Consider the following 26,700-nt stretch of genomic DNA (forward strand, 5'->3'; position numbering starts at 1 on the left):
AAATCGTCGAAGAGCGCTGTGGGGTGGGGGTGGTTTTCTGTTGGTAAATTGGTGAAGTGTCCTCGTCGACTGTTTGAGGTGTGGAGCTCGGCAGCTCCTGACCCCAGCTCCCCGCGGGGATGGGTTACCTGAAGTTGTTGGTGGTGAAGGACTTCAAGTCGTGGAGAGGGCAGCAGGTTATCGGACCTTTCATGAGGTTCAACTGCATCATCGGGCCCAATGGATCAGGTATTGTGGGTGGGTAGGGAGCAGCTGCTCCATTGAGCTGTCAACATTGAGGGCTCCGTTTGGTGGAATTTAGCCTTGTGCACCTGCTGAAATCTCCTCATGTGCACCCGAAGGTGTGGCAGTATAAATGAAGCCTAGGAAGCACCTGCTCTGTAATTCTTAGCTGAAAGTGTAGGTTTTTCCAGGATGGAAGAGCAGAAGCAGACTGGGGGAGAGAAAGAGAGTTCATGGATTTTTATTATCGTGTTGACCTGCTGCTTTCCAGCTTAAGCTGAAAGCCTAGTTTACAAACAGCACACCTTGTCTTAGCTACCTCAGCTTACCAAAATCATATAAGGATGGTTTTATTTTAATACTCCGGGATGTACCAGTGGAAACCTGCTCCTTGATGGGAGTGTGTGGGTTGTGCTGTGCTTCCTCCGGGAAGGGGGGGGGGGGGGCGGCTCTGCAAAATGGCGGCGGCCGCGGAGCGGGGCCCGCGCCAGCGAGGCTCTGAAGGGGCAGCAGCACTGTGGGATGCCAGGGTGCTGGAACTTCTTTGTGAAAAACGCCAGTCGCTTGTTTTTTTTTTGAAATTTTAAAAGTTTAATAGCAATAAAGTGGTTATAAAAATAGCAATATAGTTAGAGTAATAAAAATTTGGACAATTTGTATTTGGACAATATGAGACAATGGAGACAAAGAGTTACGGACGTCCGGGTACCTTTTTCTGGGCAGCATAAGCCAGAAAAAGAACACACGTTAACAGAGGATTAGCCCTTAAAAACAATAGCCTGTTACATATTCATACACTTCATGCATGATGCATAAATTCCATTCAAAGTCGGGATTCTGTCTGGAGTCAACTTCTTCCTCTTAATTCTAATGGCGTCTTCATGGCTGAGTGAGGCAGGACGAAGTTAGTTTTTTCTGATGAGTGAGCAATAAATTCTTTTTCTCTGAAAGATTTACGTGTCCTGTGGCTGCTATCTCCATGTGAGTCCTTTCTTTAAAAAAAATCTTACATAGCATAGTTTCTATTTAAACATTATTTTATAACCTAAAACTATATTTAACACGCTACTTCAGAAAATTAATACAGCAGAACTTTCTAGTATAACACATATATTCATTTTAATATTTGCAAAAAGCCAATCATAAAATACACATTTTTCACATTCTTAAAATTTGATCTCTGCTTCAGAAAGCTCCATTCAACGAAAGGGATTTTGTGTCTGCTTATCAAACTGATAGGAGGTGAGGGCTGTCTTAACAGAGCAACAAGGATGGGTTCAACATTTCACTTTTCATTTCTCATGTCTGTTATTGATTTAGTGTATAATTCAGATTTTTAGACCCTGTAGTTTCCTCACTTTCCTGATTGAAGTAAGATCTATGAATGTTGAATATATTTAGCATTGTTATCATGTTCTTTATGATCCTGTCCCCACTGTAAAGTCTCAGAACTAGGATACTTTTTCCAGGTGCTCTTTAAGTTAAATCTGAGTACATTTTATGGATTAATCCAGGGAATAAAAGGTGTGAATATTATGTAATTCTGAATTGAGTATCTTTATTTCTCTGTTTTCCTCCTAGTGTTCTTGCTTTTCTGATACTTTGGAGAGTAAGTCAAAATACTCTGGACATAGGAAGGTTGAAAATAGATTGAAAATAATTCTGTCAGCAGAAATGCTCAAGACTAAAGGGATCAAATGAAAAGAGGCTTCCATTAGGAGGGTTTTTGTTGAAGTACTATGACCAGCTAGCTTTGTTGCTGGGGTGAATGGATCTGGGAAAGTGCTAATATTCTTCAGGAGACTAGAGTTGCAGTGGAAAACTTGGGGCTGGAGTGCACATGCAATAAACCTCACTCACTTCACTCCAGAAAACACACTGCCAAGGAAGGAGAGTGATGTGGCACGCTCTCCTCTAAGAAGCCTGTGTAAAAAAAAAAAAAAGATTTCTCCAATAAGACTGAAAAAATAAATCAGTTTTGTCATAATTTTTATTACAGACAGGCTTATTTTCTGCTGCCAGTGTGTTACATCTTAAAAATGTGTTTATTATGTGCAACAGCTTTTCCTCAATAAAATCCCAAAATCATAGAATGGTTTCAGTGGGAAGGGACCTCATATCTCATCTAGTTCTAACCCCCCATCATACCTTCCACTAGACCAGGTTGTTCCAAGCCCCATCCAGCTTGGCCTTGCACACTTCCAGGAGTGGGGCATCCACAGCTTCTCTGAGCAACCTCTGCCACTATCCCACCACCCTCAGAGAGAAGGATTTCTTCCTAAAAAAATACAGAATTAGAAATAGAATTTTTAAAGAATGTTGCAATTATTCAGATTCTATAATTCTTAATAAAATGCTTCCATTTATGTCATGTCAATTTTTTTTTTTTAAATTTTTAAGGAAAATCTAACATAATGGATGCTGTTAGCTTTGTGATGTGTGAAAAAACATCAAATTTGCGAGTTAAAAGTGTTCGAGAACTCATTCATGGAGCACATGTTGGAAAACCTGTTTCTTCTACAGCTAGTGTGAAGATTGTATATTGTGAGGAAGATGGGGAAGAGAAAACATTTTCAAGAGTTATCCGTGGTAGGTGGTAGATTCTGCTGCAGGAAATGTCTATTGTCTGATGTATAAAGAAATGGAGACCAAAAATACCCAACTTAGAATTTCAGATGCCCAATATTAGTTCATAGTTGGGCAGATTAGTATAGTCCTTCAGATAGTGATATAAATGAAAAAATATGTTTGAGTTAATTAGTTTAAAAAATTAAGCAAGTTATTATATGTTCTTTGCTCAGTATCAGTCTCTAGGTATTTCCTTGGGGTCTGTAGGTGATGTAGGCTCTAAGAAATGTGATCTGACACCTTGCTGCAGGTGTCAGTTCCTTTACAAAGTACTAAAATTGGAAACTGGAGTTTTTAAACAGAAAAAGTAAATTACTGAAAGGAATAGAGGAGTAATTGAAATCTATTGTGTTCTTTGAAAAAATCACTCAGTTAAATTATTCCACTAGTGTAACTCTTTTCCAGTGGGTTTTTTTGTTGTAGCCATTTTCAGCAGTAATTCTTTTTCCTTTCCTCCTTTAGGCAGTTGTTCTGAGTTTCTTTTCAATGACAAGTCTGTCAGCCGATCTGCTTACATATCTGAGTTAGAAAAAATAGGAATTCTTGTCAAAGCCAGGAATTGCCTTATTTTTCAGGTGAGCATTCAGGGTACTTTCAAAAGAAAACAAAAGATTCTTAGGTTATTTCATAGAATACACAGTCAAATATTGCCCAGAAATGAGAGCACCCTTAGCCACTACAAGGCAATGTACTTTTTATTGACCTTACCAAGAACTACAAGACTACAAAATCCACTTAATGGGGTTTGTATAAAAATGCATACACTAGTAAGAAAGAAGCCAATCTGGAAGAAGTTGAGTGCTTCTGTTATTCACAATATATAGAAAAGTATGGGTTTGTATAAATGCTTAGTGTATTTAATTGCAGGAGTGCTAGGAAGAAGTAATTTTGTCCTAAAATACTCCTGTTAGTAAAGACACATGAAAATATAAAGGATTTCTTTAAGATTGAGGGGTTGAAAATTCTATTCAGCTATCAGTGTTCAAGAATTTAATGACATAGGCCTTAAGCTTTTGATGAATAATACATTTCACAAAATCATGTTACTTATAATTGCTAACAAAAATTCCTAAGGAAGAATAGATTTTTCCCTTGTACAGAAACATCTATAGAAATCTGAGTGGCTGGCAAGGTGATCCTCATTTTGGCACGAAATTTTTCCTTGGGTTTGAATCTAGATGCATTTCCACCATCTGTGTTGACCATAAATAAATTCAAAAGTGAATCTGTACTATGTGCTCCTAAATTCATAAGGCATCAGGATGATCTGTGGTGCTGCACAATTTATTTATTTTCAATTTTGGTTTAGGGAACAGTAGAGTCAATTGCAATGAAGAAGCCAAAGGAGAGAACTCAACTTTTTGAACAAATTAGTAATTCATGGGAATATGCTGAAGACTATGAACAAAAGAAGAAGAAAATGCAGCAAGCAGAAGAGGATGCCCAGTTTAATTATAACAAGAAAAAAAGTGTGGCAGCAGAACGCAAACAAGCAAGGATGGAAAAAGAGGAGGTAGCTTAAAGCTTCATTCAGTTTTTTCATGTTAAATTGCCAGATTTTGCATCTCTTATGAACTTCAGTAGTGTTTGTAAAAGCACAACAAACCAACAAAACAAAGCCACAAACTTTTTTTGGTTTTAGTCTAGTAGTTTTTTTCAGTATGGCATACTGTATAATAATTTAGTATCATTTGAAAACGTAGAGGGATACATGTAATCTAAATAAAAGAAAGTATAGGTTTGCCAGTATAATTAATTAAAGTATGGACCTCAATATTTGAGTTTTATGATTAGTTACCGTTACTTTTAACCATTAGTTACCATTACCATTGGAATTAGAGCTACTTGTACACCATCTTACATCACTTTGGCCTTGAAATTAGACTGCTAATGATGGAAAATAGTTTTTATAAACCATAAATTAAATTTTAATGTTGGTAGGCAGAGCATTACCAGATGTTAATCAAGGAACTGGATGAAGAAAGGATACAGCTGCAGCTTTTTCAGCTTTATCACAATGCAAAACAAATTAGCTTTCTGAAAAACAGTTTGGATGAAAAGAATATGGAGGCTTATATCAAGAAAGAGGCTCTTTCTACAGCAGAAGATTCATTTAAAGCGAAGAAAAAATTATTTGGGATACTAAACAGGGACCATCAGCATATGGAAAAAGAAATGAAGTAGGTTTTCCAGTGAGATTCTGTGATAGTTCAATAAAGCATTATCTGCACTGGGGGTTGCTTGGCAGGTGTGCATTTCCTGGTAAAAATTTGGTTGATAGTTCAGTGCTGTGGAAGTCAGTTCCTAGCAATTCACTTAACTAAAATCCAGAAATGGTTTTTACCTCCTATACCATGTCTAGTTATATTTTTCATTATATAAATACTTGTTTTCTATTAAATTTTAGGAGGTTTCACTTAAATTACCATTTTCACTGGTTATTAAAAAAAATCCTCTGTGGGCATGCCCACAGTGTAAGCCCTACCCTTAACAGTTTAAAACTGATTGTTTGCATATGTGGTCAGCAGGGGGGAGGGAGTGTCCTTTCTATCTTCCCTCTCTCCCCTTTTCCTGTGGCTTTGCAGCTTTGCCTGTGTCTTGTTGGGGTTGGTTGTTTTGGGCTCGTTTCTGGTTTTGTTTTTTAGGACTCTGGAGGCATCACTGATTCAGCAGAGACCCCTCTATATAAAGGCAAAGGAAAACACATCCTACCAAATCAAAAAAGTAGAAATGTCTAAAAAATCTCTAAGGGACAAGGAGAAAGCCCGTGATAAGGAAAAGCAGAACATAAAAGAGCTAGAGATGGAATTGAGTGATATTGAGAAGGCTTGGAGAGCATTTGAGGAGAAAACTGAAGAAGAGAGAATGCAGAGAGCAGCAGATATTGAGCTGGGAGAAAGTCAGGTAAACCAGAAGGCCCAAAAGTACTGTTTAATAGAGAAGTCCAAAAATACTCCTGATTACACAGAAACTGTTATTTCACCAATGACCTGTGATTTTTAGTGATCTTTTTACCCTTGAACTTAAACAAAACCAAAGTTCTAAGTTTTATTTAGATGCATGGTACACTGTGGGAGGGTGGGACAGAAAATGTTTGTCAGGGTCTCAGGGTGAGTGATTTTTGAGAACTGGCTTTTCATCTGAGGTGTCAATTAGGGAAAACCAATGAAGACCTGGTAGTATACATACCATCTTCTTCTTTGAGAGGGAAAGGGCTACATCCCTTGATAGTAAATTCACTTGGAAGGAAGCTGTCTTTGCAACCACGTGGCCACAAATGTTTGTAAAACTACGTGATAGCTGTTTTCCTCCTCTTTAAAATAGTTTCTGATCAATTAATAGAGAACCTGCAGGGTTGCTACCTTAGTTTGTGAATCTTCCTGCACTGCACTTCAGAGGCGTTTGGTCAGTTAGTCATCACTTAGCAGATTTGTTTAAAATATTTGTATTTCACTTACTATATGAAATTTTTTAATAACATGAGAATGCTGAAAATACTGCATGAATTTTGGGCTGTGCAAAAAACATAGTGTAAATCTTCAGATTGAATGGGAAGTACTATAAGCTTCCCTGAACAATAAGAGTAGCAAAAAAGGATAAAAAAAGACTGTTGGTGAGAACTATTAGGTGTAAGCTTTGGATTGAAACTTAGTGTAAAAAAATTCAGGTTATTATAATGCCATCAGAAGCTAGAAGAGTCTTCTGGATAGTTTTCACAAAATTTAGGTAGGTAAAGTTACTTAAGGCTGTAACAACATGAGTTTTCTCACTTTCCAAGGAATTAATTGTTTGTTTGTTGTTTGTTTGTTTTGTGCAGTTAGAGAGGTACAAGGAGCTAAAGGAAATGGCAAGAAAGAAAGTAGCTACACTAGCCCAGCAGCTAGAAAAGCTTCGTTGGGAGGATAAGGGAGATCAAGAAAGGCTGAAGCTTAATCGCAGGAAGAAAAATGAAATTGAGGTATCTGTATCAAACTAGAATTGGGTTTTAGGAGAAAAATGTCTCTCTGCTGTTCCCTCTGCTATAACTGTATATAAACGTGTTCAATGCTTTGATGTCATCAAATCCTCAGCGGGAGAGGGATATTGGAAGTGTTAACTCAGTTTCTATGTTGCAGCAGGTTTAGCAGAATGGCCTCTAAATTTGTTCAGAAATCGTGTGCATGAGCCCACACTGAGGATTGGTGTTTGGAAACTTTGGCTCTGATATTTTACAAGTACTCAGAACATTGGCTTAACTGTCAGCAGTCTCTGCTTGTGTAAGTGTAGTGTTTCTGAGGTGTCCCACTGCTGTTGTATGTGTGTATGGCACTCAAACCCTGCAGAGGTGGATTTTGATCACAGCAACATCTTTGCTGAGATGGTTTTAAGGTCAGTTGTGTGTAAGAATGTGTTGTAGTTGGAAAATCTCAGTGTCCACTCTTCTCTTGCACTTCATATGCAGCTTTTTTGTGTGAATATAGTTGCAGGCATTTTGATTGTGATATCTTTGATCATTGCAGAACCAAACATGTAAGAATAAAATATGTACATTTTTTACGCTGGCTTGGTTACCATGCCTGATATTTGCTTCTGATAGAAGTAAAAAGGGCAGAATGCTATGTAGCATTTCTGTTTTGCTGGAAACCTTGTCCTGTTAGGTGTTTTGGGTTTTCTGGCTGTATTTTTTTAACTCTGCTAGAGAGGCAACATGCATTTCTTCAGCATTTAGTTACAGAGTCAAGGTTGAGGGAGACTGCTATCCAGAAAGCTTAAAAATGCACCATATGAGGCTTTATGAGTGATAGAGCTCCAAACACCTCATTCTTGAACATATAAGCTTGCTTCTATGGAAAAGTCTGTATTTTGCTCCATTTTTATGAGGATATAAGTAATAGCTAAGATAATAATTGTACATCTATTTTTACTTCATAAAATACAATTTCTTTTTTTAATTGCTAGTTACCAGAAAAATGTAGTTAGTATCTAGAAGTGAAATAAATTCCATTGCCTGTGCTTCTTAAACTAAGCAAGTCCCATTGTGTTGTTGAGAAAAGAATAAGGGTTACTTAAGAGTGCATGAAATATGTATATGCAAACAATGTAGTGGGTGCAAGTTGACTCTCCATCCCTAGACCTATTTAAAAGGTCACAAGGAGTTCAGGGGTTAAATTAAGGATTAATAAACTGTGTAGGTAGCAGTATTTTTTCCTCTCTACTTGCTTCAGTTAATGTGTTTTTAATAAATTTGAGTTAATGAAAATTCTTTCTTTACCATTGGTAGGGGTTTTTTTTACTGTAATATTTTGTGTCAGTTTGGAAACTGTGTCAACTTCCTTGGAAAAAGATATTGATGTAGGGCCAAGAGTAGCACCTCTTTACTTCAAGACCTATAATTTCCTGGTGCTTTGTTTAAAGGGTTTTTTGTTTGTTGGTGTCTTGATTATCTGTGCTGAAGAGGTTTTCCCTAAATTGTAGCTGAACATGGAAAATCCCATAATGGCCTTAATATAATAATTTCCCTATGTTATTTGTTCAGGTGTAGCTTGGCACCTACTGTTGTGAAAGAGATGCTGTTACCTCACCATGAAATAGCAATAAAGAAGAAAATATTTATCTCAGTATTGTTCTTAATGTAGACCTGTATATCTTAAAACTGTCATTTTGCTCTTATTTATTTTTAACACATTCTATTTGTGACTGTATAGGAAACCATTAAACAGACTGTGGAACAGGTAGAAGAGCATGAAAAACGCATAGAGAAGTTGGAAGAATATGCTAAAATATGCATGTATGTGTAAAAAATTAAAAGCTAACTGGATTTCTTGGGTATTAATCATTTTCAAAACATAGCAGGTTTCTACTTCTAATTATTTTCTTTGAAATTTTAATAAGAACTAGAATTCTTACTAATTTTACTTAATATTTCAGTCACTTTGGCTGTCAAAATAAAGTCGGAAGTATGATGACTAATCCATATTTTGTTTGAATCAGTTCTATAATTCCAAGTTCTCACAAGTTTTGTTACTGTGGGTATAGGGCTATTATTGGACAAATTCTGAGCAAGAAAACAGGAGGATTTTGTAGTTGTGCTGCTCTAGAAAACATTAATATTTATGTTGTGTATTAGCACAGCTCGGTTCTTGCCTCCTTGGTCTTGTCTTCTGCTTGATATTTACTGCTTGTGAAGTTAGGTGACTTCAGAATGACCTTAATTTATACTGAAAGTGTGTATAAATGAAATTGGGAATTACTTTTTATTTTTGCTTCTGTTCAAAGTGGATCACTAACAGAAAAAAAGCAGCAGGAGGAAGTGCTGGCTAAGGAAATTGAGAATGCCACCATACGAATGGCTGAAGTGAACGAAGACTTGAACAAATTAGTTGGTGAACTGCAGAATGCCAGGATTGATTACCATGAAGGAAGGCGTGAGCAGATGAGAGCAGAGATCCTGGAAAGTCTAAAAAGGCTCTATCCAGATTCTGTGGTAATGGAATGGCCTCATTTAATGCTTTATTTTAGAGTTAAGACTTAAAAGTTCTGCAACAGACTGAGTAAGCAGCTTGAGTAAATTGGACAGTCTGGAACATCTTTTTAACTTTTGTTCTTGCTTGAGTGTATAGTATTAATATTAACTAATACTTCCCTGTATTTTAATCTTCAGTTTGGAAGATTGCTTGACCTGTGTCATCCTATTCATAAAAAATACCAGCTTGCTGTTACCAAGGTATTCAGCAAATACATGACTGCTATTGTTGTTGCCACTGAAAAAATAGCAAGAGATTGCATTCGGTTCCTAAAACAAGAACGAGCTGAGCCTGAAACTTTTCTTGCTTTGGATTACCTTGATGTAAGTATGTTTTTCTTTCTCCTGTCATCAGCAAGCTAATACACATGTAATTCTTGATACTGGCTCATTTTAGTTAAACTAGAGTGAGCTGAAGTGTTAAGGCACAGGACTTGGGAAGTGAATTTCATGAGGCTCCTGTTGGTCTTTGCCAGCCTGCTGAGGTCTCTCTGGATGGCAGCATGACTGTCTGGTGTATCAGCCATTCCTCACAGTTTTTTGTGATCAGCAAATGCTGAGGGTACATTCTTCCCCATCATCCAGATAATTAATGAAGACATAAAACAGGATCAATCCCAGTATTGGCAAGGCTACCTACTGACCTTTAACTGGACTTTGTCCTACCAGTCACCACCCTGGCCTTGTCTTTCAGACAGTTTTCAGTTCACCTCACTGTTCATCCAGACCCTATTTCATCAGTTTCTCCATGATGATCTTAGGGGAGGCAGTGTTAAAAGCCTCTCAGAAGTCTAGCTAGATAATACTGACTGTTCTCCCCTGGTCTGTCAGGCCAGTAGTTTCTGTTGTGTCAGGCTGTTGTTGATCATGCATGACTGACTTGGTGAATCCATGCTGACTAATTCTCCAAGATTTTGTGTTTGTGTGCTTGGAACTAGTTTCTAGATAGGATACCTTTTCCACAATCAACATGAGGTTGACTGTCCTGTAGTTCCTTGGGTCCTCCTCCTTGCCCTTTTTGAGCACAGAAGTGATGTTTGTTTTCCCCTAATCCTTAGGCAACTCTCAGTTGCCATGATCATTCATAGGTACATTGAAAGTGGCCTTGTAATGGTATCCTTCAGCTCTGGTGGTTGCATCACACCAGGGCCCATTTACATGCATACAGTTTGCTTAAGTTTGCCTCACCTGATCCTCTTCTTGCTAGAATATGTCTTCCTTGTTCTAGATTCCCTGGGCTCCTGCCTGGATTCCCAGGGACTAGTCTTGCAAGTAAAGACTGAAGTGAAAAGAATTCAGTACCTCAGTCTATTCTATATGCTGTATCATGTCCTTGTCCCCACCCCACCTGTCTTTCCCAAAAAGCCTGTATCCCTCCATGGCACTGCTCCAGCTATAGGACTATCTGACCATGTCTCCTTGGCCCCAAAAATCATGGAATCGCAGACTGGTTTGGTTTAGAATGGATCTTAAAACTCATCCAGTTCCACCCTTGCCATGGGCAGGGACTCCTTCCCCTGGACCAAGCTGCTCCTGCCCCCTGGCATTGAACACTTGCAGCCACAGCTTTTCTGGGCAAGGTGGTAGCCCTGCAACCACACACACATCTTGAACTCTCTTGTTTATTCTCCATGCCTTGGTGTCCTTTGATTTGATGCACAGGCTATACAATTATATATCTTAATGCCATCATAAATAGTAATGCAATGGGTTTTGCAGATTTGAAGGACAGTGGTGTACAGAGAAAATAAACCTCAGATCTGTTTTTAGTCTTGCAGTGCTAGAGCTCCTTGTTGTGTTGATCTGTATGTCCTGTCCCCAGACTACTCAGATTTGGACATGCTTTGCTTTAACAACATGGATTCTAAACCCTGCTTGTTTGCTTTACAGGTTAAACCAATTAACGAGAAGCTAAGGGAGATAAAAGAGGCTAAAATGATGGTGGATGTTGTACAAACCCAGTTTGCTCCACTGAAAAAAGTGATTCAGTTTGTGAGTGGGAATGCCTTGATCTGTGAAACAGTTAAGGATGCAAAACACATTGCATTTGATGGACCAGTGAGGTTGAAAGTGAGAAGCCAAAGTTTTTTACATACATTTTTCATTGCAGTTATGTGTTTGATGCCATTAAAAAATTCTTCTGTAAACATGCTGGAGTGTTGCAGATAAAACAGAGCTGGTACTCTGCTGTCTAATCTCACAGAAACAAATGACTAGATACTTCTCTTGGTTTGTTTTTTTTTCCTCTGGTAGTAAGTTGAAGTGGTTTTCTGAGAAAAGGAGGAGGCAAGTGAAAGGATAGTTAGTGTCCAAATACAGGTCTTGGTATAGTCCTTGTTATGAGGAGTAGGAGGGATGGATAATCATGCTTCTAAAACTGTCTGATTTTAAAACACTGACTTTATCTTTCAAAATTCTTTAAAATATCTGCCAGAGTATCTTGGTTGTAGATATGCATTATGTTAAGGACTGCAAGCTTCTCTGTCACTTCCTACAGTTCTTTCTCATTCCTGTCTCTATTGCTGCAGAGAGTATTTTATTCACTTAATAAACCTTCTAAAATTTTGATTAAGAAAGTTTTAAGTTAAAGGTGAGTGTGAAGTCATTTTTACTTGAAATAAAGTCACAAAAACACCCATGTTCTTTACAAAAATGTACACTTTCACTTTATAAACAGGCTGTTTGCCTTTACTCTGTTACCATGTTGCTTGGTCTGTTCTACCAAGTTTAAAAGGTGTTTGTTCTTACACCTTTAAAGTGCAAGTGTATACACAAGGGGCTATATGCAAGGAAATGATACAGTTTAATTTTATTTTCTGATCAGCTGTAATAGTACCAAAATGCGATTACTCCTAAGAAGGTGCAGATTTTCTCTTTGCTTCAAATGCTTCATGTTAGCAGGTTTGGAGAGAAAAGAAAAAATTGAGTCCAACTCAAATGTGGTTGTTACTTGTTTTACTTACCATATCTTGGGCACTAGTGCATGGGATACTTTGGCTGAGGTTTTTTCAGATTTATTTGGATATAACTTATTTTCTTCCAGACAGTGTCTCTTGATGGAACTTTGTTTTTGAAATCTGGAGTGATTTCTGGAGGATCAAGTGATTTAAGATTTAAAGCTAGATGTTGGGATGAGAAAGAAATGAATAAAATGAAAGAAAGAAGAGATAGCTTGATTACTGAGTTAAAGGTAGGTCTCTTAAAAGTACTTAACTGCAGAAGGCATGCTGGACATACAGGCAGAAATACAGGACAACACTGTTGGTCCAAGCTCCCTCCAGGAAAACGTTAAGAGTACCTGAAGACTTGTAATGAAAATGACAATGTGGTTGTGTAAACATGGGAATGTTGGCATGAACCAAAACCTGCCAGTGTAAAATGATTTGTTGTACCTTTAGTGTTGGCTTTTGTTAAGAGGGATGGAGTTGTAATTTAATTTAATGGAGTTGTAATTTAATGGGATACTTTCTGGGGAGAAATAAATCCATTACAATATTAATATTGCATATGACCTCTGCTGTCAGCCTTTACCTTGAATGAGGCCTTGGTCAGTGGGGCTTTAACATCTGAAAAAAAAAATTTCCAACAGTTCATCTTTTGTTTAAAAAGCTTTTTCTCCCCCCATAACACTTTCCCAGGACTTGATGAGGATCAGACGGAAGGAGGCTGACTTGAAGCAGTTGCGTGCTCAGTGCCAAGGAACTCAGACACGACTTAAATATTCACAGACTGAATTAGACCTTATTAAAAAGAAACATCTTGCTAATCTCTTCATGGTATGATATTAAATCTTTACAATTTTCATGTTTAATAATGGTATTGTTTTAATTGCAATTACTGATCAAGTAATGCTACTTCCTTATGTAGTTTTTAAATTCAGTTAAAGTTTTACATACAGCAGTTACAACTGAGGAATTGATAGAATAAAAAAAAACCCAAAGATTCCAGAGTACTTTATAGGAGACTTTTTCTATTGTGGTTTAAAACTTGGGTTTCTGGTAAGCTTGGTTTATCATCTAGTAACCTTCAGTAGTCTGTAAGTCAAAGTGCACTCTATGAGGTACTTAGTTTGCTTTTCCACTTGTTAAAACTATAATTGTTACATGCAGATTGGCACTAATAGTGGCTAAGTGGCATTTCAGAAGAAAATGCTTAATGTTTTTAATCAGAAAAAAACTCTTAACCTGGAACAGAGCTGTCCCTTAATTTCTAGGAAGTTGATCATCCTATTGAGAAAAATTACGATCTTTTTCCTTTCTATCTAGGAAAAATCAAAACTGGAAAGTGAACTGGTAAATCTTGAGGCTCAGCATGATATGCTGAATGAAGGAATAGTGCAGAGAAAAGAAAAAATAGAAGAGTTTCAGAAAAAAATTAACAAGGTAATGCCTTCTGTCAGAGCTTTGAGAGCTCATGCTATTAGGCTACAGAAGCTTAAGTTTTACTGATGTAGACACTTTGGCCATCTCATCCCTTGGTTTCTCTGTAATTTCCCAGTCTTCCAGTGGTCCCCAGAGCAGTTCATACAGACAGTGGACAGATTGCAGAGCAGGGTTGTCATGAAGAGACTAAAGGCATTCAGTGAAGGGAATGTTAGCCTAATGTGATGCCAAGAGGGGTTTCCTGCTGTGTTCTGCTAGAGTAGGCAGTGATTGACCTCTTGGGGAAATAGCACCTCCTCTCTACCTGTGTTTTGAAGCTGCCTTTGCTCATACTCTTGTCAAGCAAAGAAATCTGGTATAAGCTGTGGAAAAATGGTACTGCAGTTTTATCGGGAAATACACAGCCCAGAACTTAGATGCTGGTGTAAATGTATATTGTTGGAGAAGGAGACATTCCTCACCACTGTCTGCAGTAACTCAGGCTGTATCATACATCTGTAATTTAGTTCCTGGCTTCTGACCCATTCTCATCAGTCAGTCTGGGATTAATCCATGACTGGAATTCTACATGTAAGAACAAGCCAAAATTGCTGCCTGTTCTCTGTCTTACTGGGGGTGCAGGCATGAGGGAGTGCAGATGTCTGTCATCTGCAAACACTGAGGAAGTCATTGATGGGTAACTGTGTAAGAATTCCAGATACAGGAACTTTTCTTTTGCTTGTTCTGAAAAAAACAAAAACATAAAGGCTATCATTTGGAACCAATCATCAGTTTCCAAAGAGAAGTGTAACTTGGATAGTATAACTTGGTTTGATGTACTACTTGATACCTGGATAAAAAATCCTGAATACTAAAACAATATAAATAATATCAGGCTTTGACCTGTAGAGTTCTCTTAAAATTTTGTTCAGTCCATTGTGTTTCCTTTTAAACAGGAATTTATAGGAATGGACTGTTGCTTTTTCTTCCCTCAGTCTAGCCATATACACTGTACCTAGTATTTGCCTGCATAAATTGTAAAAAACAATTTAGAATTGATTTTGACTGATGCTTTTGTTAATATATGCTGTATAATTAGGAAAGTAGCTATTCTGTGGCAGAGTTTTTGCTGTAACTTTTCTATAAACAGAGCATAGTAATTAATATTTAGGGATCTCTTGAAAGGATTCAAGTAAAGAACTGAACTACAACTCCCAAGAAATCTAGTGTATCTGAATTAGTGTCCTGTCTAGCTTTCTCTTCTTCAGCTGCCTGGGAACAGCAGGCAAAACCAGGGAAGCTGGTTACACTGTGATGACTTCTGTCTTCAGAATCACCAGGTGCTGTCAAGAAGAGCTTAGATTGGAGTTGCACTTGGTAGATCATAATGCCTTATGTCTGGCATTTGGACTGAAAGTGTTACTTGAAAATTTCAAGTACAAATTACTTCTCAGTAGTTGTTAGCTGTTTTCTTGAAGTACCTTAAAAATCTAGTCTGTAGTATGAAGTGATTGAATATTTTACATGTGTGAGTTGCCAAATAGTATAATCATTTTTTGTTCCATTTCTCTGTTTTCAAAGGTTGAAGATGTTGTTTTCCAGGAGTTCTGTGAAGAAATTGGGATAGAAAATATCCGTGTGTACGAACAAGAGCATGTGAGACAACAAGAGGAGATTGATAAGAGAAGGTGGTATCTATCACCAAAATGTAAACCAGTGGTTGGTATTAGATTGGGCACACTGGTACTGGAGAAACTCCCTCACAGGAAATAACACAAAGTCATAGGAGAATGTAGAAGGTGCTCCTTGTCACTTAGTTAGGCCACTGCTGTAGATTAGTTAGACCAGGATTAGTTAGATCACTGCTGTGGTTTGGGTTTGTTAGACACAGTCAGTGACAGCTTGCAACAAACTTGAAAGGTAAAATTTTGGTAGCACTACTGAAAAAAAAAAGTAGTTTTCTAATACCCTCATCAAAAAATGGCACTGTCCCAGATAGAGAATAGCATGAAGGGTCACTCATGTGTGAGTAAATCTTAAGGAAAACTGGGTGTAAGATGCAGGTGTTTGGTATAGGAACATACTCTTGTATGGAAAACAGGTTCTTGAGTTTTTCCAGGCAACCTCACCTAGTGTTTCCCTCACAGACATGTGTTACTGCACCACAGATTTGTATCTTAGGAGGAGAATGTTAAATGAACTGGTGGTTGAAGTTCAAGTGCCACTTTGCATATTGATGTGGCTATATGCTATATTGTATTTGTTTAACCAGTATCACTATGTCTTTGTGATTTCACATATATTCACAGGATGTGGTGTAGTAGAATCAATGCAATGCAGATTTTTGTGTTCACATAGAAGATACATAATGCTATCTAAATAGAGTCCAGTCACAGTTAATAGCCTGCTTTGTAAGAAATGGTTTGAAATCCTGTACCTTGATTAGACTGGAGTTTGAAAATCAGAGGACACGACTGAACATTCAGCTGGAGTATAATCGTGATCATCTACAAAAATTAACAAACTCAGTCAGCAAGTTGAGGGAGACAATTCATAAAGATGAAGCTGAGATTATCAAGCTACAGAAGGTAATAATAAAAACAATTTCTCTGTCTCTGTAATTCAATACATTCTTTCAGTTTCAATTTTGAATAAATGTAGTTGATGCTGTGGATGAATTTTTCAAGGGGTTAAGTCAGGGTTGACTTTGTAATTGCTTAGACAAATGCAGACACATATTGCATTTTAACTTTGGAATAAGCTGCCATATTTGAATACTTACTTATTATTAAAAATAAGCTTACTAAAAATTAAGTTTTGGAATACTGTCTGTACAGTATTATTTTGTATTTTGTTCAGTTAGTGTATTCTGTTGATATGAAGAGGCAACATAGTACTATAGATAAAACCAGCAGCATGTGGCTCAGATTCAGCAAAGATTTTATGAGTAAGAGCAAGCAACTCTGGTGCTTTATATCTTTAAGCTACTTTACAGCCCTTAATACATTTGAAATAATGCTATGAAACCAGTTTAGACTTTTAGTTGAAGTAATAGGTGTGGGTTTCTCATTCACAGTGTTCTTTATCCTGTAATGTGTGATGGTGCTTGTCAAAGAAACAAGCTTGTGCTTGTTCACAGAAAAGGGAAGGAGAAGCTTTGAACAAAAAACAAAATGTGAAATGTATAAAACTGCTACAAAGTGGGGGGAACCCCCCCTCCCCCAGTGCCTTTCAGATCTTCTCTGTAACACATTTGAATGTAACAGGTCTAACTCCTCCTTTCTGTTTAGTAGAGGTTCCAAATCTAGATTCTTGGTGGGAGGTTAAAAATCTAAATATTTCTATGCAGGATGAGGAAAAGCTTCTAAAAAAAGTGAATGAACTTTTGGAGGAGCAGCAACACCTTAAGGATAGACTAAGTGCTCATAAAGCTGAGCTTGCAAAAAGCCAAAATGAAGTTGAAGAGTTCAGAAAGACGATGTTAACTCTTAATAGGTAACTCCTACTTCTACTCCTGGGAGGATGATTAAAGGGATAATATTTAGAATGGATTTACTGATCACATGTTTGGATTTATCTTGTTTTCTTTTCTTGTGAAAGATTTATTGGAGACATAGTGATTTGCATCTACAGTGTGCCTTAGTTGAACAGTGTTTCTAATTCACTGTGTGAAGGAGAGGGCCATCCCATGAACCATACAGAATTTTTTTATTATCTGCCTAGTCTTAGGTCTCACTCTCTGACCACAGATCTCCCATCCCTTGTGGTGAGGTAGCTTACAGCTTGATTGGCAGCATGTGAAGTTCCCTTGTAGTTTCACAGTTCAGTTTGAGTTGTACAGTGGGTCTGATTAACGGGAACACTTATTTTCCAATCTTATTGTTATTTTTCCAGACTTTTCATATGTTGGTTACCTTAAAGTAATACTGACTTTAGGTCATTTTTTCTCCTATTTTTATATTAAATCAACTTCTTTGTGGACAGTTAATACTTCAGTTCTGTTGTGCTTGCTTATTACTGATGTCTCTTAATCAGGAGTCACTGCTATGTTTAAAAACCCTGTCACATTGGCACAGTATGGTTATGTGAACTTGTGGAACTTTCTATTAACTCATGACTGTATGCCTTGTAATTTATGTTGTGTATAATTTTAACAGTGTTTCTGCTGATGGTAACTTGATGCTACCACAGGAATTGGTTGTAAAGAATCAAGCTGTCTCAGGGAGGGTAATGATAAAAGATACTTGGTTACATGTTAAAGGATCAAATCTCCATACATGTTCACTAGAGCTGAACAGAAGAGGTAGTCTGTAATTAGGAAAGATGGGTATTTGAATGTGCTTTTAATGTACTGAGACTGAGGCTCCCTCTGGAGTAATTCAGGAGAATGGAGGGGATGGCAGAATTACCATTTTCCTTTATGTTTGGTGGGGGTCATTGAAGAAGAAACAGCCCTCTTGGTGCTTGGAATCTGTTTTCTGTGCTGTATTTTTCATGCTATTTTTCTGTGGATGTTATTAGCAGTGCTGTTTCCACCCTTGAGTTGTTTTGTGCCTTTTGTGCATGTAGAGAAGCCACAAAGTTGCAGAGGGAAGCTACAGCTCTAGAAACCTCACTGGAAGAGATGAGATTAAGGGGACATAATCTGCTGCTTGAATGCAAGGTGCAGGACTTGAAAATCAAGTTACTGTCTGGATCACTGGATGACATCAGTGAAGTAGAGGTACTTAGAGTGTTTACAGAAGATGGATATATATCATGGAGGAGCACTTACTCATGAATTTAATTTTTCTTTCTTTACAGGACTGTTTCTCTTACATAGTAATGTTCAAACCAATACACTCTATTCATGTGATGAGGTCTCTTACATTCAAAAGAAGGATTTATTTTTATTTTTGTAGGCAGAAATACTGTTTGCAAGTATTTTTGCTTGTGCTTGAAACATACTCTTGTGAATTATATAAAATCTGGTTGTACAAGAAAATTGGTATGAAGATAAGTAAGAGGATACACAGAGGTCAGTTCAGAAATGTAAATAATTATGGCATGTGCAAGGGTTGAGATCATATTTGGTCTATCATCCATAATATAAATGCTGTGTATAAAATCATCCTTTTGTGTTCAGTAGATGTAGATACTCACAGAAATCAGGGATAGGCTAAAATAAAATTCCTGCTATCTGATGGCTGCTCCTTATTATTTGTCTTCATCTTCCCTCTTTTTCCAACATACATCTCTTGTGAGGAGAAACAGACTTTCTGCACTGTTACAAAAGAAATGAGCTGTGGGTTTTGAAGAACTTACAACAAGTGTGTGCATTTGGAAGGAGTCTTGTTGAACCCATTCCTTAGAAAAGTATTTTTGCTGGAGGATAGGTGTGAACTGGGCAGCAGACAAAATGCAGGCAGTGAGGTGGGGTGGGCAGTCTGTGAAGGGAAAGAACAAGAAAGGCCAATGATCCAAGGATGTGGGAGCTCAGCTCTCACTGTTTCTGAATAAGGAAGAGAGGAAACCAAGGAGGGGAGCAGAAGGAATAACAATGTGGATTCCTAATTAACCTCACAGAGAAGAAGATCAGCAAGATTTGGTTGTGAGAAAAAGTCTTGGTGGGAAAGGGTCTAATAAAGAGAGATAGGACCTGTTTCATTTGAGGGAACATGACTGTGAAATTCAGGTGACAGGCAGTACAAGATTCTCTGCTTCTGCCATACAGAACTGAAGCTCCTCAGTTCTTTTGAGTGGAAGAAATGCCTCAGCTTGCACAGCCTTTCCTTGGAAGGGACTGAGGTATCAGTGAGAGTGCATCTTTCCAATGAGGACATTTACAGTATGTACAGTGTTGTAAATACGTAATAACCAGGTTGCTGCTGCTTTTAGCATAGCTTCAAGCTGAATTGAGCAGATGTTTTCATTTAACAGGTGTGTGTGTTAATTAGGCTCATGAGATCTTAACTCTTCATTCCATTTGGGCCAGGGGAAGAGCCATGGATTACGGACACCTTGTACCATGTTACCACTGTATCTTAATTTTAAAACCTTTTAATGAATTGATTGTACAGTTTCAAAGTTAACTGTTGTATTTCTGAACTGGAATGTCCTTCATCTTACAGCCAGGAGCTGAAATGGAAGGAACCCAGGCTCTATTAGGGATCTATGAAAGGGAAGAGGGAATTCAGATAGACTACAGCACCCTAGAAGCTGACCTAAAGGTAATCTTTTGTCTGAAATTATTAGAGATGGAATATCTGATTTTTATTTTTGTGAAAGGTATTTTATTTGTTGTTCTTCACCCTAGTCTTTAAGTGACACCTGGTAAAACCACTGCTAAGCTGAAGTGCATGTGTATATGTGCTCTAATTTTGTACTCATGATGTAGCATTGATGTGTGGGATTTCTGCATAGGTCAGTTTCCCATGTAACTGGCTTTAACTTACAGCTTACCTGAACCACAAAAATGGAACTGAGAGACTTAATATAACTTTTTTTTTTTCCTTCCTCCTTTACCTTCTGCCTCAAAGTTCCAACTTTGTATGTTAAGGCTCAAAACTCCAGAACCCAAGGGTGGCTGTGGGGGGTTGTTCACCTTCTATTTGTGGTATTTGCAGAGACCAAGGCTTCCCATCCTTCCCTGTCTAACAGCCCACATTTTCTCAGCAGGTTTTGTGATTTTTTTTTTCCTCTTTAATCTTGAGGAAAATAGTTAAATGTCAGAGGCTAAATACAGAACGGAGGATGAATCTATCATCAGTAGAACTTATCTCAAAGAATTCACTGATTCTTCTTTAAAAATCAAGGAGCGAAGCACTAATCCCGCTCCTGTGTTGTATTTTATAAAGGGAATTGAGAGAAAATAATTGGCTTCTGGTTTTTAAAGGTCTTGGGGAAAAGAAGAGTGAGGGCCTGGTAGACTCATTGCAAGAAATAAGACCATTTTCAGTTGTGTTTCAAGTTAAAGCTATTAATGAGTGGGCTAATTGTTTCAGGAACCATGAGTGCTTGCTGTATGTATTGAAATGTCTTGGCCCAAAAGCAAATTTGATTGCTCTGTTGTTTGTTTTTTGGTTTTTTTTTTTCCTTTAGGAACTAGAATCTGATAAAGATATAGAGGATCAAGTGAAGCAAATGCAGCAAGAAATCAAAACTAAAGAGGTCACATTAATGAAGACAGCTGCTCCAAACCTGAGAGCAGAAGAGAAGTTACTGATAGCTCGGGACAGGTTCCAAGAATCGATAGATGGTAACACTGAGTCTTTCATGTCAGTCACTTTTGTGATTCCACCCTAACTGAAATTCCTCTTCTTGGGGCTGGTCCTGCTGGCTTTGCCCATTTCAGATATTGAGGGATTTTTTTGTGCTCAAGTGTTTATCCTCAGTTATATTTTAATTACATGTTCAGCAACTTATTAACATACACTTGAGTGTTGAGTAGTTTGTTGAAATAAAGTTTGAATGATTGGGAAGATATTTGTTCCCCACATGACGTCACAAAGTGTTTTTTACTTTTTTTACTTGCTTTCTGAGAAGTACTGACTTTAATGTTAAAATTGTTTAAATTTTTCATACATAACTGAAGGAACTGTGTATGTTGTCCAAAACTCATACACGAGCATTTCTGCAAAATGATTAGTATTTCCTGAGAGTTTTGAAGATATTAACAATGTAAGAAACTTCAGGGGTTCTGGAGCTGTACCAGGTCAGTGCTGGTACTGCCTAGGGCTGCCTGCTTCCCAGAAGGAATTAGGAGAAGAATATTGGTCCTTGCTCCAGACAAATGTGGCACAGAGCAGATTGAATACATCACAACTTTGCTGGCTTGTGAGTCTTCCATTTGAAATTTGGAAGGAAACTCACACTATATTGGTATGTTCCTTTTTCTGCAATAAGTGTTTTCTTTGATACTGTTTGTGGTACCCAGTATATATTTGTTCTGTGTATTTGCTCAAACACTTCTTAAGGAATAATTCCTGTGATTTTTTTTTTTCCATAGCTTTTGAGAACAGCAGAAAGGAGGCCAGAAAATGCAAGCAGGAATTTGAAGAGGTGAAAAAAAGGAGATATGAGCTGTTCAGCAGGTGCTTTGAGCATGCCTCCATAGCCATTGACAGGATCTACAAGAGGCTTTGCAGGAACAGCAGTGCTCAGGTGAGTTGTGCACAGGGCCTGTGCCTTAAAGGCCATACTGGCTGCTTTGTTATCTAGAATAAAGTAGCACTTGTGGTTTCCAAAGACAGCCTCAGACCTTAAGAAGAAAATTACAGAAATAAAGACTACAGAAGTTTAAGGTCAGGGAAGGAATAGGCAATAAGACTAAGTATGCTTGACATTAGACAGAGAGAGGTAATCTGTGAGCAAAAATTCAGCTTGGCTTAGTTTGCCTCTGCTTTTAGCAGACTTGTAAATTATCAGAACACAAGTGTGAAATGTAATTGAGTACTTCAGTTAAAATAACATTGGTTTACACATCAAGTTACACTAATAATAATCATTAGTACAGACAACTGAAAATCATAAATCAGTGCTAGTGTTTTGTATAAGGTTTTGAAGCACCTTCTACCCCACTTAAATATTTAGAAAACATAAACATACATAATATGTTTGCAACTTTTAAGAAACATGTCGAAAAATTCTCACAATTAGCATTGTTACTGTTCCTGTGTTAATACCAGAAGTCAAGAGGGAACTCCCAAATGCTTTGGTTATGTCAAATTCCATAGACTGTGGAATGTTTAAAGGATTGAACTCTTGTTTGTCTTAAGATTTTCTTCAGCATGCTGTGTGTTGGTTTGGTTTTCTTCCATGCTGTCTGTGATCTGAGAGGAGACATTTGAAATGTGGGTTAAGTAAGGAAATTTCTCTTGCCTGTCTCCAGGTACACAGAGGGAAGAGTCTGTATCATTTTATTGTCTCTTCTCTTAATGAGAAAAATAAACCATCTAGCAAAGATCTTGCCTATCATACCTCTAGTGGTTAGGAAAAATGGGGGTTCCTTTAAAATAATGCTTTTAAATTTTGTCCCTGGGAACCAAGATACAAAGTACAGAAAAAGACTTTAATACAAGCAGTCTTTGTCCAGCTCAAAGCTAGGTTCTGTAAAGCTAACCTTTCACGAAAAAAGGCAATTTTGCAAATATATTGTCTTCCAGGCCAAAAAAAAATCTGTTTTTGAAGTCTAACATTTTAATAATTTTAAAAATCTAAGCAGTTACATAAAAGGTGATAAAGTCAAGTTTGTTCAGTAGTTGAAAGTCTGGAAATAACAAATATGTGGCACCATATCCATACTGGTTTTGTTACTGAGCCTCTTGGTTCCTGGTTTGTTGACAAAACCATTTTCTCTGGGAACTGGATACTGCTGTTCTCAGAATGGATGAACAGCTTCCCTAAAAGGGAAGCAAACTCCCTGGTTTCCTCACCAGCTCAGTCAGTATTTAAACCTAAAAAATACCCATCTAAATAATATGCTAAATCTCACTAGTAACAAGTAAATGTGTTTGTTTCTAGGCCTTCCTTAGCCCAGAAAATCCTGAGGAGCCCTATCTGGAAGGGATTGGCTTTCACTGCGTGGCTCCGGGCAAGCGCTTCATGCCCATGGACAGTTTGTCAGGAGGGGAAAAAACAGTGGCAGCCCTGGCTCTTGTGTTTGCTGTGCACAGGTAAAAGAACTGTTCTGGGACTATCCAGGGGGGAAAAAAATGTGTTATGGTATTCTCCAAGTATCTGGCCAAGTAGGTGACAGAAGGAGAAAGTGTTATGCTTATACAAAAAAAAAAAAGTTAAATGTTAAAAATTCTGCTAATGAAGTCCTTATTCTTTATCTGTCATGACTTTACATAATCAGTGTAGAATTTCATGTTAATTAAAGATATCAACTGCTAATTAATTCGTTGTCTATTTAATATTAAATGTTAAATTGTACCTAGTTATTTAATTACAGTAAATATAAGAATAATATTGCAAAATACTATCAACTTTATTTATGGAGTAAGTAAGTATTTAGAATGTTGATTAACATTTTGGTATTTCAATACAAAATACTTTCTTGTCTTCTACAGCTTTCGTCCAGCTCCTTTTTTTATTTTGGATGAGATAGATGCTGCCCTGGACAACACAAACATTGATAAAGTAAGTTGCTCTTTACTGACAGTATCTGGTACCTGCTGTAAAAGGGTGGCTACTTCCATTGCAGGGTGTTGGGATACAGAGATTGTTTAGCCTGACTGAATCTGATTTAATTTAGATTGGATTTAGGGCTGAACTAATGAGTCTATGAGAGAGAAAAGTCCCATGACTTTTCTTCAGTAAAACACCTTTGCTGCCTTCTTAATTTCTCTTTCTCTTTTTGGTAGTAATTGTTCAATGTAGCAGGAACGGAGGCTGGAGCACAAACAGCAGAGAGGGGGAGGCTCAGAACTGGGGGATTTTTTTGTAGGGAGGAATCCTAAAGCTCTCTGCATATGCCTGGATTTTCTTCTGTGGAAGCATTCTTTTTCAGAACAGTATTTCTACTAGCACTACTGCTAATGTCAGTCTTGGTAGAGCCTAGCAAACAAAAGCAGTTGTTAAAACACCAAATGTTTTGGTTTTTCCCCTGATGGCATTAACTGTGATGTGCCAAGTGCCCCAGAGTTTGCTTGGAGGGTACCTCTGGAATAGATAAGCTGGAAAGCTCTACCACTTGTGCCTGCCAGATAGAATTAAATTCCTTCTTGGAGATTACTGACTCACTGTAAGAAGTTCCTGAACCTAAATTCCTTAAATCCTTGGGATGCAAGTCCACAAGAGTTACCCAGGCCCTGAGGTTGTTTTAACTTTGTGCAGTGTGTTTCAGCAGCATCAGATGGGATGTAGTGGGGCTATAATGAAGATCCCTGAGGAGGTTTTAGGGTTTGGCTCTCAGTGACATGATTAAAAACAAGATTACACATCACACAGCACCTCCATGAGATGAGCTTCTGTCAGATACTGCTCTGCTTCTGAGTCTCACTTGGGACACTCTAAGATGATGTGTTCTGGTTGAATATGAGTATTGTGTTTTCTGTGTGTTACTCTTTCTGAGCTCAGATGTCTCAAGGCTGGTGACTTGGAGCAGTGCAGGCTGACTCCAGGCATTCCTCTGCTGTTACACCATTTACTCCTGAACTTCACATTTCTGCTTGTTGTGGAAGCTGTGGGGTGCCAGGTGATGAGCACTGCCCACCTCTGCAGCTGGCTGGGGTGGCTGCCTGGGGTTTCTGGCTCTTTCTGGAGCCGGGCACAGACCCTTACCTGCTTGTTACCTGGATGACTTGATTAATCCAAATAAGTTCCTGTTGCAGTTAGACATGCCCCAGTCCTGTACCCACTGCATGAAGGTGAGGATTTCTGGGATGTTGCCAGCCTCCCATATAGGCACCTATGATGCATTACCAGAGCTGATAATGATTAATGAGTGCACTAGGCACTTTGCTGCACCTTGCCTCTCTGAGGAGGCTCATTCTGCCTGGCAGAAGAGAGGTCCCCTTTACACCTAAGGATGTGCTGAGCACCATTCTTGTCAAAACACTGGAAACAAAGAGGTGATTTTCTGCCTCTATGCACCTGGATTACTCAATTCAAACATAGCTAAAATTAAATACTGCAAGTGAGCAAAACTGATCTACGAAAAATGGTTGCTGCTACTCACTGGTATCTGGTTTTTATCCTAAGAAATTAATCTGTTTCTTTGCATTCTTTCAGGCTGATGATGTATTAAAACAGATCTCTCACTAATTGGAACTATACTCTGAAATGACTGTGCAGTTTGTAACTTACTAACAAGAGTTCTTCCCATAAGTCTTACTAACAGTTCTTCCAGTAAAAAACTAATTTACATGTCATGTAGATAGAAGTGTGCAGAAAGAGGGCTCATTAAAAAAGGTACTCGTTTTCCTTTATGCAGCATTTAATTTATATTGGGGTAAATTGCAATCTCAGCAGTTAATAACTTAAATTTTGTACCTTTAAGCTGCATTATCATTGAGAAACTTGCTGTTGTCTGCAGTGAACTAATTTAAGATTATTATACAGCCAGTAGCAAAATTTTCACACTTCTAAAAAAAAACTTATTTAGGGATTGCCACCTTCCTTTCTAGTTCTATAAAGTAAAATTGTTAATTCATTGGCACTGCTGTCTTTTTATAGCTTTATTCACTGGAATGAACCATTATTTTCTTAAATGTTTTCAAAAAGCAGCACACCTGAGGAGTTGTCTTAAAACCATGCAAAATATCTGGCTTTTGAAACTGGTTTATTTCTCATTTTAGCAATCGTGATGGAATTTTGCAGCTAGCACAGTTCAGTTCTTCCCTCACCATTCCCCAGTCACAGCATTGTTTCAGGTTGCCAGAACTAACTGAAATACTTGGTTTCTTTCCAAAGGTCTCGAGTTTCATTAGAGAACAGGCACATGAACAGTTCCAAATGATAGTCATTTCCCTGAAGGAAGAGTTTTATTGCAAGGCAGATGCATTGATTGGAGTGTGTCCTGAGGTAACAATTGTTATGGGTAAATAATGCACATGGGGTTGTGGAAGTGCTGGGTCGCACCTGAAGCGTTGCTCCAGTGAACCAGGCAACATGGTGGCTGGGTATGTCCTGCTGTACCAGCTTTGGGGAACATCCTTTGGGGAACTCCAGCTCATGATTGCTTCTCATAGTTACAAAATGCTTATTTCAAGTACCAGAAGTGTGTTACATGTGATCCTCCCTCTTCTCAGTACGATGATGTCATGTTCAGCCAAGTGCTGACCCTGGATCTTACCGAGTACCCCGAGGAGGAAGAGCAGGACACAGCAGAGAAGCCCAGCCGTGGTTCTCTCTTCCAGTAGTGCATGGATGGTGGCAGGGCCAGGTGACAACAGGAACTGGGTTCACAGCTGGCTGTTACAAACCTGAGTTTGAATGGGGCTGTTAGAGGTTGACAGGGAAATGTTCACTTTGCAAGTGAAGCAGTTTTGCAAAATATGAAGG

At 38.0% G+C, this 26,700-nt stretch overlaps 1 protein-coding gene across 1 annotated transcript; it reads left to right on the plus strand.

The window, feature by feature from the left end:
• The first annotated feature begins 119 nt into the window (after positions 1–119).
• Positions 120–26,631, plus strand: SMC1B (structural maintenance of chromosomes 1B). The gene is made up of 25 exons (XM_036400918.1): positions 120–228; positions 2,623–2,811; positions 3,313–3,425; positions 4,160–4,363; positions 4,792–5,030; positions 5,496–5,754; positions 6,668–6,808; positions 8,535–8,617; positions 9,106–9,313; positions 9,491–9,676; positions 11,243–11,422; positions 12,396–12,542; positions 12,991–13,128; positions 13,618–13,734; positions 15,295–15,401; positions 16,160–16,301; positions 17,063–17,208; positions 18,283–18,436; positions 19,824–19,922; positions 20,794–20,950; positions 21,701–21,855; positions 23,215–23,366; positions 23,766–23,835; positions 26,110–26,220; positions 26,448–26,631. The coding sequence occupies exons 1-25, from the start codon at positions 120–122 to the stop codon at positions 26,556–26,558; spliced, it is 3,717 nt and encodes a 1,238-aa protein (XP_036256811.1). The 3' UTR covers positions 26,559–26,631.
• Positions 26,632–26,700: the final 69 nt, after the last annotated feature.

Source organism: Molothrus ater, chromosome 5 (assembly GCF_012460135.2).
Source record: "Molothrus ater isolate BHLD 08-10-18 breed brown headed cowbird chromosome 5, BPBGC_Mater_1.1, whole genome shotgun sequence".
NCBI lineage: Eukaryota > Metazoa > Chordata > Aves > Passeriformes > Icteridae > Molothrus > Molothrus ater.

Bases quoted from the DNA above. Each gene is read 5' to 3' on its own strand.
- SMC1B (XM_036400918.1), top strand. From the start codon at position 120: ATGGGTTACCTGAAGTTGTTGGTGGTGAAGGACTTCAAGTCGTGGAGA. The intron at 23,367-23,765 runs GTAAAAGAACTG...TGTCTTCTACAG, and splicing joins CTTGTGTTTGCTGTGCACAG to CTTTCGTCCAGCTCCTTTTT. The intron at 23,836-26,109 runs GTAAGTTGCTCT...TTCTTTCCAAAG, and splicing joins ACAACACAAACATTGATAAA to GTCTCGAGTTTCATTAGAGA.